At 33.4% G+C, this 14,815-nt stretch overlaps 1 protein-coding gene across 1 annotated transcript; it reads right to left on the bottom strand.

Annotated features, from left to right (window-relative positions):
- Window positions 1-5,487: 5,487 nt before the first annotated feature.
- On the bottom strand, window positions 5,488-6,719 carry LOC130471906 (serine/threonine-protein phosphatase 7 long form homolog). Its single transcript, XM_056842263.1, has 3 exons — window positions 6,285-6,719; window positions 5,787-6,186; window positions 5,488-5,678 (listed from the first exon to the last, which is right to left on the bottom strand). Exons 1-3 carry the CDS (start codon window positions 6,717-6,719, stop codon window positions 5,488-5,490), a joined length of 1,026 nt encoding a protein of 341 aa, XP_056698241.1.
- Between the last annotated feature and the right edge of the window lie 8,096 nt (window positions 6,720-14,815).

Here is a 14,815-nt window from a genome sequence, read left to right as displayed (position 1 = left end):
CTTATTAATTTTTTTGACAAAAGTTGATAAAACTAATACGTATTACATTTTTTTTATTCAAAAACATGGTAAAACTAATTATTTAAGAGTCAAAATTACAGTGTAAATAATTAAGGGAATAAAGTACATAGTTTATCCCTCAAATTCTGCAATTTAGAACTAACAATAAATTTCAAAGGACATGCAATCTGTCACAAAACCAAAAATGCAAAAACCTAACATGTACGGACTCAAGTAAAATTTGAATTAACTATTAATTGTAATTGAATGTGAATGAAGCTAATTAAGAAAATAGTTGATTATAAATTTTATTCAATAAAATTTTAATTTCAAACAAAATCATATTGATAATAAGTAATTATTTATTTAAGGAATAGACTTAAATTAAGAAAATTAAATAAGTTGAATTGAAAATTTTGTTAATGTAAATGATTGCATATCACTTAAAAATTTCGTGCAAAATTTGATTTATATATGTAGATGGTGCATCACACTTGATGATGATACCATTTTGGATTTTAGATTTGCTAAAGATCATTCACTAATGTCGACTAAAAATTTAAGAGTAATCTACTGATTTGTACTTACATAATTAGAATACAAATAAATTAGAAAATCAATCAAGTATAAATAAGAGTATATAAAACCAATTACTATAAGCCCAATGTTAACTAGCAAAATGAGACCCTTATCCATGTACTTTTTCTTTATGACGGACCCTAGCCAGTAGCTTATCTTAATCTTAAATATCAAAATAAACTTTGGCTACATTATCATTATTGTAATATTTTTATACAGAGCACGGATAATAATTTATTCCCTCATATTATTGAAGTCTTAAAGGCATGTAGATTGAAATTTTGACTAATAATATCGTAATACTCCGTAACTATTTTCAAAATTATAAGACCTAGATGATTAAGTTTCCTTATTATTAATATGTTTGCAAAAATAAAATATTTTTTATATACTAATTATGTAAATGATTGCAATATCAATCTAAAATTCCGTGCAAAATTAAATTTATATATGCATCACCTTTGATGACGGGGTGAGTTTGGACTTTAGAATGGGCTGACCACAAAAATAAACGTAGATGATTGACTAATGTTGACTAACAAATAGAGATAAATTTGTTGTTGATGGACGGATATAAGGATAACATGTACCCATTTTTGTGATGGGGCGAGTTTGAATTGATTGGATTTGAGAATACTCACCAAATCCTAATTATGTATGTCACTTTTGAATATACTTTTATCAATATGTTTATCAAAAAAATTATATATTTTTATCAATATTATAGCTAATACAATCAATTTTAATACTTCGTAATAAACTTATGTTAAGATATTTAAAAGTTAGTTGAATGAAAAAGTGGATTATTATCGAATATCGGGATGTTAATTTCAGGGGGGTGGATTTTGTGGGTGATCCCCTCGCGCATCTGCCCCAAATGGGCGGGGATGGAGGAAATTTTTGTAAGTGATGGGTTTAAAAAATTTATTTTTTTCGCGGGTGATGGGGCGATGATGAATGTAATTAGATTGGACCTGCACACGTCAATAATCCTACATCTAATTAATTATGAATATATAAAAATATTTACTACTAACTTACATATTATAATGTTTTTTTATTTACTCAATTACTTTGATCAGGCAAACGAATTCTCAAATACTCCATAATAGGGTTTTGAAATTCAAACTCCCTTACAAAAAAAAGTTGAGCCTAGGAGTAGGTATGAGGCGGGTGTGGATACGGGGGGTGATGAAGAGCTAGGGGATGCATTTTATTTTGTACCTTTCGAGACAGGGATTGGGAGAGGTAGGTATGATCATCCCTATCGTGGATGGAGGGGATAATGAGAATTGAATTACAGGCGGGTACGGGTGTGCAAGCCTCGCACCGCCTCAAAGTCATCTATAACTAAATAAAGTAAATGGTGTAGGTAGGTGTTAAGTGATCGGGTAATGGGGTTGATGAGGCGACTGTGCGAGTATTAAGAGGGTATTACTATTGAAGTAAAGAGTGGATGAGATAACTTTATGCTTGACACTGGTGGTGAAAGAGAATGAAAATAATTTTATCTACGTACCCTTATTTCTTTTAATCGTTTTAATTGTTTAATAAGACACCGAATAATCAATATAAAATTTATCCATCATTAATTTTAGTTTGGAGAATATCTACAAACTCTATTTTTATGATAATTGTCTACCATATTTCATATAAATTTAGATTTAGATTATAAACCGTGCATCGCACGGGTACTATACTAGTTTTTTTCTAATTATATATGATACTTTTAGTAATAAGGTGTCTTTTCTAAAGTTAAATTTTAGTTACTTCGTATATATGGCAAAGATTTTCTAAATAAGAAAAATTAGGCGGGTATGGAGCGGGGATGAGACGAAGATGGATACCCAGGTGGGTGGTGGGGCGGGGGTGGATTTTAGTTTGTACTCGTTGGGGCGGGGATGGGGATGAACTTTGTACCCGCCATGGGTGATGGGACGGGGATGGGGATGAAAATTTTAGGTGGGGATGAGGATGGAGGGACCTACATCCGCATCCGCCCCGCCCCATTGACATCCCTAGTGAAAAGGGAGGAAACAGAGCCCCAAAGCAATCACACAAACAAAAATTATCAATTGTTTGTTGGTTAAGGCCTTGTTCTTTTTGGGTTAATTTCAGTTTCAGGACTTATTTGGTAGTTCAGTTCAGTTCAGTTCGGTTCAGTTTAGTTCGGTTCAGGAGCATTCAGTTCAGTTCAGTTCAGTTCAGGAGCATTCAGTTCAGTTCAGTTCAGGAGCATTCAGTTCAGTTCGGTTCAGGAGCATTCAGTTCAGTTCAGTTAAGTTCAGTTCAGTTCAGTTCAGGAGCATTAAGTTCAGTTCAGTTAAGTTCAGTTTAATTCAATTCAATTCAATTTAATTTAATTTAATTTAATTTAATTTAATTTAATAATAATAATAATATAAATAATAATATAAGTAATACTAATAATAATAATAATAATATTATTATTATTATTAGTATTACTTATATTATTATTTATATTATTGTATTACTTATTATTTATATTTATATTATTATATTATTATATTACTTATTATTTATATTTATATTATTATATTACTTATTATCATTATTTATAACTAAATATTTATTAATAATTAATATAATTTATTATTATTTTTATTAATTAGTATTATTTATTATTTATTATTTATTATTGATTATTTATTATTTATTATTGATTATTTATTATTTATTATTGATTATTTATTATTGATTATTTATCATTTATCATTTATCATTTATTATTTATCATTTATCATTTATTATTTATTATTTATTATTTATTATTTATTATTTATTATTTATTATTTATTATTTATTATTTATTATTTATTATTTATTATTATTATTATATTTATTATTTATTATTTATTATTTATTATTATTTATTATTTATTATTTATTATTTATTATTTATTATTTATTATTTATTATTTATTATTTATTATTTATTATTTATTATTTATTATTTATTATTATTATTTATTATTTATTATTTATTATTTATTATTTATTATTTATTATTTATTATTTATTATTTATTATTTATTATTTATTATTTATTATTTATTATTTATTATTTATTATTTATTATTTATTATTTATTATTATTATTATTTATTATTTATTATTTATTATTTATTATTTATTATTTATTATTTATTATTTATTATTTATTATTTATTATTTATTATTTATTATTTATTATTATTATTATTTATTATTTATTATTTATTATTTATTATTTATTATTTATTATTTATTATTTATTATTTATTATTTATTATTTATTATTTATTTCGGTAATATATTCTGTTAAGTTAAGTTAAGTTAAGTTAAGTTAAGTTCAGTTCAGTTCAGTTCAGTTCAGAAGCATTCAGTTCAGTTCAGTTTAGTTCAGTTCAGGAGCATTCAGTTCAGTTCAGTTCAGTTCAGTTCAGTTCAGTTCAGCTCTAAAGAACAGGGCCTAAGTGGTTGGTAGGGAGGACCCCGTGTTCGATCTCCCGCAACAACCCCATGTTCAATCTCCCGCAACAATAATTGGGACGGGACTAGAACTTATCCATCAGAACTCGCCTCAAATTTAGATTTGCCCTAAGGGTGAACCGGGTGGTACACCAAAAAAAAAACTGAAATTAAATACTTCGTAACAACTACGAACAATACTAACTACTCTAGCACCCCACAGCTTCATCCCACACCACGATCAGCTCCTGGTATAAGTCTTGGCTAAGCAACTCCGCTAATATCCTACAATAATATATCCCGAAGATCCTTAGTGATCGCTTCTAGCGTCGTCAACTTTTTGCTTCGATTGAACATCCAAGTCAACCAACCAATCTGCAGCACGATTGACCTCTCTATAGCAATGGAAAAGGTGTGTCTAGTGTCCCCTATAAGGGAACACCTAAGGTCAATTTAGTAATCGCACTTTTGGTGCCCCTATGGAATAGACTAAACTACCCTCCATAATTTCACAATTAATACAATTAAAAAAGTTATTATTTATTGATTTAAAAAGATGATTGTTAAATTATTTTAAAAACTGAAAATCAATAACAAATCATTAAAGCTTTTTGAACTCTGCGTTTATAAAAATTCAACAATCATTCAATCAATTAATACCACCAGGCCAAAAATAAGGAAAGAAAGTTAAAAAAAGGGAAATCACCTCTGTAATCTCATAATAGAGGTATAATATGTTAAAAAAAGTCAAATAAAATAAAAAAATTATTATAAGTTGTTTACAGTTTTCAAAATTACCTAATTATTTTTGCCATTCAACAAATTATTGTCAAACCATCAAGGGTAACAGGGCTTTAATCTCTCAATTTTGTCTATAAAAGTAAAAAACATAGAACGATTTCCCTAGAAATAGCTAAAATGAAAACTAATTCCCAATTTGCATTGCTATAAAAACTATTTCCCATGATACCGTCCACGTAGGATTGGGTACCAGCTTCGTTATTTTTTTTTTTTAATTCAGCATAAACCGCCAACTGTATTAGCGTTTTAATGAAATGAACCGCTATCAATGTTTGCGGTTTAATATAAAGAACCACTACCACCAGTAGCGGTTCTTTACGTTAAACCGCTACCGCTATTAGCGGTTCATTTTATTACACATTTTCCGCGCATTTTGTTTCTCTTATAAACAACACAAATTTATTGTTTGGGTGTAAAAACAACCTTCCTGTATACCTGTAAGAAAGCAAAAGAAAAATAAAATCCAAATGCACATTTCACATATTCTGCACAAATGCTCCAAAAGAATACACCAAGTGTTATTACTCAAAAAAATCTCCACCAGAAGCGTTTTCTCCAACTTGAATTAAGGACACATAACTACATCAATGTAATTAATGTTTACAAAATATTTACTTCTAAATGTCTATATAACAACTAAGAAATATGTTGTTTCTTCGAATGTTGAGTCGATCTCAAATCAGATTCATCCACCTCTTCAATGGAGTCCAAAATAGAAGTGCGCGGGCGTCTACGGTATGTGACTTGCAGTGGGGGAGATGCTAATGGTGGAGAACTAAAGGGTGATGAATGGATAGGAGCAACAAGTGGTGACATACGAGGAGAAACTAAAGGAGAATAAGTAGTAGTAGTAGTAGTAGTAGTAGTAGTAGTAGTAGTAGTAGTAGTAAGAGATTGATCAAGAGGAGGAGAAGGTGGAGGTGGTGTTGGTGGACGAAGAGGAGGAGGTAAAGGTGGTGGGAAAAGAGGAGGGGGAGAAGGTGGAGGTGGTGGTGGTGGGCGAAGAGGAGGAGGTGTTGGCGGGCGAGGAGGAGGAGCAAAAGGAGGAGGTAGTGGCGGGCGGGGAGCACGAGGTATTATGAAATTATGTGATAAAGTGGGGGAGCTATGTGCATTACCATGAAAATCAGGGGTAGGAGATGACGACATATGAGTTGGGATACCTAGATCTTGTAGCAGGTGTTCCTTGTCAACCTCGTGTAAGGCGTCGGTGCAAGAATTTGCTAAGCTTTGTAAGGTATGCAATGCCAACACTAACGCTGTTGAAGGGGGCAAATCAGATGTAGACTCTACGGCTCGAGTGCATTTCTTCACCACATCAGCTAGTACCTGAGACTATATAAATAATAAAAGTTAATTTTTCAAGTTCTTACAATGTGGGATAAAAATACCAAAATTTAGTTTTTCAAATTTATACTTTGTTCAAGTCTTACCAGTACAAACTCCGTAGAGGCAGGTTGGTATTGAGTTGAACGACGCTCTTGAGTAGGCGGTGTGATAATAAGCCTTGTGATCTTCCGATACCAAGACATATAGGCATCCAAAGATGTTGTTTGACCCCTAGTGACAATGCCACCTACAACTCTATCTTCACGCTTATTCCACTCTTCTAAATAGATAGCATGAAGTCTTACATAATTCTTGTTTTTTGTTCCTCGACGATCAATACGGTGAAGTGATCTACTCGTGTCACAAGGAAGAGGGATAATCTGCTCGTACCCGAATTGGCGCATCACTCGACCAGGACAGTGATACTCAACAATGTGAAAGCAAATCAACGGAGAGTAAGTACGCCAAATATGTCTATCATCTCGACATATGTCCGGAAGTAAAGAAAGGATATCCTCCGTATATGGCTGCCATGTCATCTATTAAGAATTAAATACAAAGTCGCTAAAGTCAGATCAGATGGTTATGAAATAAAAGTTACATCTTGTTTGCTTAATTTTCACTAATCTAGATTTGTTCAAAGTTACATTCTGCTAATTGTTAACAAGCAAAAAGAACTTGATTTTAGCTCCTTAGTAATCCAGAAACATCATTACAATCCCAAAGTTGAACCAAACAATAAATCTCAAAGTTGACCAAAAACATAACCACAAACATTTGTAGTGAGAAGTTATTACCTGTTTATCACTCTAGTGATCCAATGCATCTCGATAATAAGAAAGGCCACCAAAAGCTGTGTCTATATGTGAGAAGTAAACACGTATCCAACTGAAATAAAAGGTCTTATTTTAGATCATGTAATATTTTTGTTGGAAAATTTTAGAGAAGATAAAAAGAGGCAAGTAACTACCTGCACGCTAAAGGATCAAGGCCCTGCTCATGTTGAGAACCAAGTACACTCTGGCTATCAGGTTCCCCCTCCGAAGGATCCATGGGCTGCCGAAGTTGAGAGATGGTAGGTACACCGATGTGAATATGCTCCCACGACCATAACTGGAGAAGTAAAACAAGTCCTCCTATCTGCTTTGCTCCACGTCTTGATGCATGACATAATTCCCGATACAAAAAAGCAAGAGTGGCGCTCCCCCAACTATATGTTCCAGCTTTCTCAAGATCTCTAAGTAATGGTAAGTACAGAAGTTGTACTGAATCACCACTCTTATCAGCGAACAAAACAGAACCCATGATCATAAGTATATAAGCTCTCGTGAATCTTTGAACAGTCAGATCATCAGCATCTGGAGATAAGTGCGAGAAGTTTCTCCTCAACCAAGACAATGTGAGACCTGAACCAACTAATACTGGTTTTTGAGTTTCTTCTGAAGGAAATAATGCCCTTGGTCCAAGTATGCATTCTATGTTAAGTCTAATAAATGCGGTTCAGTATTAATTAACAAGTTAATAATTCAGTGAGATCAAGTGAACTGAATGCCTAGCTAGAGGCCGCTTCAGTTCAAGTGGAATTAATGATATTAATCCACAGCTTACTCTTGACTGAACCCGTAGGGTCACACAAATAGTACGTAAACGGATCAAGTATTTAATGGCATTAGATACTCCATCTATGGATATTCGGAATCGACGGATCTTGGTTTCAGTGGGAGCTGAGATCGTCACAGGCAAGAAATGAATACTCCGGAAACGATGATATTGCCGGAAACGGAAATATGGATCGTATCGGAAATATAAATATTATCCAAGTCGTAGATGTTGCCGGAAACGGAAACATGGTACGTATCGGAAAATATTATCGGAAATGGAAATATTGCCAGAATCGGAAATATTGCCGGAAACGGAAATATTGTCAGAATCGGAAATATTATCGGAATCGGAAAATAATTCCGGAAACGGAAATATTAAATATTTGTTCGAAACGGAAATTGATTCCGGAATCGGAAATATTAAATATTGTTCGTATCGGAAATGAATTCCGGAACCGGGAATTTAATCGGAAGCGTATCGTACGAATTAGCATCGGACGAGGCCTGCCGGACGAAGGCCCAGCACGAAGTCGGGCCATCGCCCAGCAAGCCAAACGCGCGCCCAACCAAGGCAGCGCCCAGGCCCACCGCAAGGCAGGCCCAGCGCGCGCCAAGGCCATGGCCTCGCTGCGTGGGCTGCTGCTCGCACGCACACGCATCGGCGGCCCTCGTGGCTGCCATGTGTGTGTGAGTTTGTGTTCATGCATGATTCCTAAAACTATTAGAGTTAGTATATGATTAAATTCCTATTCCTAAAAGGATAAATTAATTAATTAGAGTTCTTGTAGGATTCTAAGTTTAATTAATTCGCATCCTACTAGGATTTCAATTCCCTTTCCATAACTCTATAAATACGTGCCTAGGGTCACATATTTTCAGAGATTAATTCAAGTATTCAAAGTGAGTTTTGAGAGAAAAATTCAGTCATATTTCTTACCTAAGAGTGCCGAAAATTCTAGTACCTTAAGGGCGATTCTAGTTGGTCAATCTTAAGGCGGATCCGGACGTGCTGTGGACTATCTACGGAGGGACGACACTTGGAGTCCTAAAGACTTGTTCTTGTTCGGTTCGGGCGCAGCTAGGGAAGGCACGCAACAAAGAGTATGCATCTAAATTATGCTATATGATTATGTGTAAATAATATGTATTCCTGGCTTAATGGTTGTTTCCGCATGATTTATGAATTGTCATATGTATCATAACCTAACAGTGGTATCACGAGCCCCTTATTATTTTCATAATCTAAATTGCATGAACATGCTTAAATATTACAAATTTGCAAGAATTAAAAGGGGTGATTAATTTTCGTAATTGTTAATTAATTGCAAATTGCGTTTATTTAATTATACGTACGCAGTTTTTCGGCAGTTTCTTCGTTACTCATCCAAATCGAGTGATTTTTGTGTCAATTCCGCATGTAAAAGGCATTCTAAAATTTTGACAAAAATAATCTTTTTCTGCCGAACCCAGAATTCTCAAATTCGAAGCCTAACTATGACTTTTCGAAGGTTTTAGTTTTTCGAATGCAAAATTTCGTAAATTTAAGATGTTAAATTAAATATTTGCGATTCTTGTTGATAAATCTTGAATTTTTGATTGACCTACTGTATGTGTTTAACAAGTTTGAATGCCTAGCCTTGTTAATTATGCAATCTAATTTGTAATTATGATTAATTTGTTGAAAATTAGAATAATTTAGAATTAATTTGATTTTCATAATTAATTATAATTTAATTAGAAACCTATGATTAAAAACCACCATAAAAATTGTAAATTTATGATAAATTTTAAATTTTTATGACCTAGACTTGAATCCATGACAATCGGAAATCAATTGAATAATAAATTTTCGATTTTTCGCCCTAAAATTATGAAATTAATATTATTTATTAATTTGTCATTAATTTTAAATATAAATTTTAAATTTTTATGCGATTCGTTCATATAACTTGCACGCACAAAGCAATGGACGCTTCGTGTTACCCTTAAGGGGTGTTGTATAGTGCGGGCATGCGACGACGAGCAAGGGAGCTCGTCGCCCGTGCGGCACGAATGCAATGAGCAAGGCATGGTGCACGAGCACAAGGCAGCAGCCCTGCCTTGTGTCGTGGGCCAGGAGCTATGGACGAATGGGCATGGGCGAAAGGCAAGCCATGGCAGTCGCGTGTGGGCAGCAAGCGAGCTGCGCCACAACGCGCACTGCCTCGTGCAAGGGCGCGCAACCTCGCGCGCAGCGAGCGCAAGCTCGCGTGCCACGAGCGATGCGCCCATCTTTGATCGCGCGGAATTGCTCGCGCACAGCGAGCGATGGCTCGCGCGCACATCGAGCAATGGCTCGCGCGCACAGCGAGCGATGGAGCGCGCGCAGCGAGCGCTGGCGAGCGCGCACAGCGAGCGATGGCTCGCGTGCGTCGAGCGCTGGCGCGCGCGCAGCGAGCACCACAGCGTGCGATGGCTTGCGATGGAAGATGCAGCAGCTATGCGACGAGCGCATGGGCTGCGCGCACATGGCCATCAATGGCTGTGTGCATGCGGCCCATGGGCGTGCAATGCGTAGGGTGTTTGCGTTGCGATTAGATCGTTTTGAATGTTTAATTTGAAAATTTTCAGTTTACGTAATTTTAATTAATTTTAAAATTATTAATTTAAATTATTTTCTTGGATTTTAATTTTGAATATTGTAATTATAATAAATTTTATTTATTCTAATTATTTTACTAAAATTAAAATCATGAATTAATTTAAATACGACTGAAATTAAATTAAACTTTTTGGATTCAATTATAAATTTATATGAGCTTTAAATTTTAATTAAATTTGTATGTTTCCGGTTAGACTTGAAATACATTTTTATGTTTAAAATTAGTAAAGCATATGAATTTATTGGTTTAAGTGGGAGCCCTTTTAGTCATAAGACTCTTGATTAGGTCTACAAATCCTTAAGGTTAAAACAACTTGATTAGAATTAATAAGGACTGAATAATTGGTAGATTATTAGAGCCCTTGATTAATTGCTGCAAATGTTTACGTGATGCATAATGTGTTTTACTAACCAGCTATGTGGGCCATTCATGATAATGAATGGGTGAATGGTATATATTATATATGTACTGTTTTGCAGGTTATGAAGTGACTAGTATGGCCCAAATAGGATAGAAAATATGGTCTGCGTACCATTAATTTGAATGTAATTGGTCTAAAGTACCAAAGTCGCTTTTCAATTCAAATATGGTCTGCGTACCATCAAATAGTTGTAATTAGTTTTAATTATAGCTTATCCTATTTGAAGAAAATGGTGCCTCCCACGGAGATTTTCAAGACAGACTTTGAAGTCAAAGCTTCAAGATGAAGTCGGGCCATACTAGATCACATTTATCTTATGCATGTTTTAAGTTATTTATTGCTTTTAAATATGTCTTAAAATGCATGAGATCAAAAGCTTGATTATGTTGCATGATTAAGGATTTTAGTTCACTTAAAATCTAACCAACATAGTAAGAGCCTTAAGTTCCAAACTTAAAAATTGAGTTAAAAGGTGCCATGCCAAAATATACACTTGCTTGGATATCCTTTACATCAATCTAGTAATAGTTTTCGCTCAGCGAGGTGTTACTTATTGGTCCTAAAGGGGCAAGGTACACAAATAATTGTGAGTACATGTTAGTTTTGGTGAAACTCAACGATATAAGTAAGGAGTCCTTTTATGTCGTGGCAAAATCGATAGGTTTACCTAATAAGTTCTTAGACGTACCTATCAACCAAGAGTAGTTTCTAGACTATTAGCAAAAGGCTTTTGCTTACCTAAAATGTTTTAGAATTGAGTCGACAAACTGTGCTTAATTCTTCAATGGTTTTAGGGTCTTGGAATCATTTTATTCACACCTGCCGGAACACATAATTCGAATAAAATGCTAATAACTTGTTGAAATTGCATGATTGCTTTAATTTTCAAGTTATTACTCATGATAAATGTTTAGACTTTGCATGCTTCAATGTATGTTTTAATTATTGTTTATAATTAAATATCTTGCACTGCAATAAATCCTTTTAGAAAGGTAACAGTAAATTTCCTCGATTGGTAGTGAATCCAAGAACGATTCACGGAAATGAGAGAAAGTGAGCAATTTAAAATGTACGTTTCTTATATCGACTTTTATGGTTGTTTTCGAGTATCAAAGTCGAATGGCAAACCGATTGGTGCTTGTGAATTCAAAATACAATGTAGTTTTGAGATCATAAAGCATTGAGTTTAAACGCTCAGCTTTACCAATGGTTAACAACCTAAAATCTTTTTCCATTTAATTCTCGAATGAGTCTAGTCCCTAGACTTTCGAATTGATCGATGCTTAGAGAACTTTAGAAGCTTCTTGTAAGATCATCTAGTTGAAACAAAATATTCAACATAAATAAAAATGGTAAAGAACCTTGTTGGTGACATTGGACATGTCTAACAAAGTATAAAAGTCAACACTAAAGAATTCAATTCTTAAGACTATAAGAAAGGGTACAAGAAATAGGAAAACGAGGAACAAATGAAAGGAATTTACGATTCCGTTTCTACCTATAAGTTTATGTTTAAAGAGAAGTGACCTAGCAATCAAACTTCCTTGGTATCATATACCGCTTGAGGTTCTTACTTCAGTAATAACTCAAACAATGGAAGCTAGGCTACACTAATGACCTACAAGTGGGAAATGAAGCATGCTACATTAGTTGTAGGGTCATCTAGTTTGTTTTAAGTCCTTTCAAGGCTGGAACTTAATGGCTATTTTGTTCCATAATCAGCATACCTAAATTTCTGCTTCAAACACAGAAAGACTCACATTCAGAAGAACAAAAACAATTTTTTGTTTGTTTGTTTGTTTATTTGAATAAAATGGTCAATTACAGGTTGAGTCAATATGCTTGATTAAAACAAACAACTCTTTAACAATAAAACTTTACTAGGTTCAAATCAACTCCTTGATTTGAGTTCCACTAATCTTTAGCATTGTTGCTTAGACCATATCAACAAGTTAACATTCAAAAGCTCTATTTTAATGGACTTTTGAAAGTTGATTGATTTCTAGATCATTTTAAGACAACTAGTCTTACTTGTTGAAAGTAACATAAGATACGAACTATTGTTAGAACGCCTAGACAATGGAGTTCAAAGATAAAGAAAGATTTTATGACTTTATTATTTCACATGGATTTGAGTGAATATAGGTTTATTTACTCAAATGTGATATAAGTTGAATCTGTTTGGCTAGTTCAAAGATTCAGAAGTATAAATCCCACTTGGCAAGAAATCATAAAGATCTAGGTTAGATCATGTTGATGATTACTTGAGACCAAATATGATCATCAATGATTGTGTGTTGTAATTTCACAATCTAGGTCCATAAGATATGGCATATCTTAGTTGGAATAATCGAAGTCAATTAGTACTTGATTCGATTAATGATGAATCATAAAGACTTTTCCTATAATTTCTAAAACAAAATGCTCAACTACCACCAAACTAAACCAAATTCGTCAAAGCTATTGAAAAGTAATTTCAAAATATCTTTTCATAATATATCTAAAGAGTTCCTAAACTCAGTGGGAGCTTAGTGTTTGTTATTCAACAAACTAAGGCCCCAAGTATAGATATATGTTTCATTGTGATTTATTCAAATGAGACACAAGGGTATTGTTTCTACCACGAATTTTGAGAACATAATGTTTGTTTGCTCGAAATAATGTCCTTTTGGAGATTCGTTTCCAAAATGACAAGTGGGAGAAAATAGACCTCGAAAGTCTTCGAGGCGAACAACAAACATAAACGGAGATTCCGGAGGCTTTTCGAAGTGCTTCAGAAAACCCGAACGTATTCTCTAAGGACTTTAGAAGTGGCCTTTAAAGAATAGACATCTCTTAGAAGACTTTACAAGTGCTTCAAGGAGAACAGAATATTCAAAGGACTTTCAAGTGGCTATTGATATTCTATCGTTTGATGTTCTATACCCAATAGGCATAGAGTTCAAATCACTGGAACTATGAGATTCTTCTATTAGATAGTAAAGAAACATAGAGTTCTGGTCAATGAAACTATGAGATTCTTCTATTAGATAGTGAAGAAACCTACAACTTGCAGTCAAACTATTATCATGTAGATTAATGAGTTTGTGACCTGTAAGAAAGCTATGACGAAACCAAGATTCCCTAAAATGGTTAGAGGCCATATATAGACTCAAATGTTTTAAATGGTTAGAAGCCATAAAACATACTCAATGTTTTGATGACAAAATTGAAATTTTGTTGATTTGCAAGAATAGTTTCACACCTATTGGTTGCAAGTTTGTTTTAAGGATAAAAACCATCAAACATGAAATTGTGTTCACACACAAAGCTAGATTAGTTGCTAAAAGGTTACAAGCAAATTCACGGTGTGGATTGTGTTGAAACCTCATGCATAATCGTAATGCTCAAGTCTATAAATCAAGCAATGATTGCATATTGGTACATATAGCAATTGGATGACAAAACGTATTCCTCAATCAAATGTTGGAATAAAATATGTACATGGTATGTCATAGGATTTGTGGATCCAAATAAATGCTTGAAAAGGAAAGCTAGCTTATAAAATCTAAGTACAGATTTAAGCAAGCAATTGGGAATTGGAATTGTATTTTAGTGAAGCTAATAAGTATTTTAGTTTCATAAAATGTACATGATTCTTATAGATATATAAGAAGTTTAGTGGGAGTACATAAAACTTAATTGGTCCTAGGTGTATCACACACATATCTCTCTATTGTAAAATAACATTCAAATGCTAATGACTTAGATTTGAAATTATTCATCAATGATGGACCAAGGCGAAACTTAGTACATACTGGGTATTAAGATCTATTTACAAAGATCTTATATTAATGTTTTGGATTAAGTAATGGCATTTACTAAATCAAACACGAAAGTCTCCACTGGAGATATTCGACCCATATGAATAAATCTGAGTAATGAATGTTTGAACTATGTATAAGCATTTACTAAGTTAAAACATGAAAGGA

The sequence above is a fragment of the Spinacia oleracea genome, chromosome 4 (genome assembly GCF_020520425.1).
Source record: "Spinacia oleracea cultivar Varoflay chromosome 4, BTI_SOV_V1, whole genome shotgun sequence".
NCBI lineage: Eukaryota > Viridiplantae > Streptophyta > Magnoliopsida > Caryophyllales > Amaranthaceae > Spinacia > Spinacia oleracea.
The sequence above is the reverse complement of the archived record's forward strand: the minus strand, read 5'-3'. Positions and strand labels throughout refer to the sequence as shown.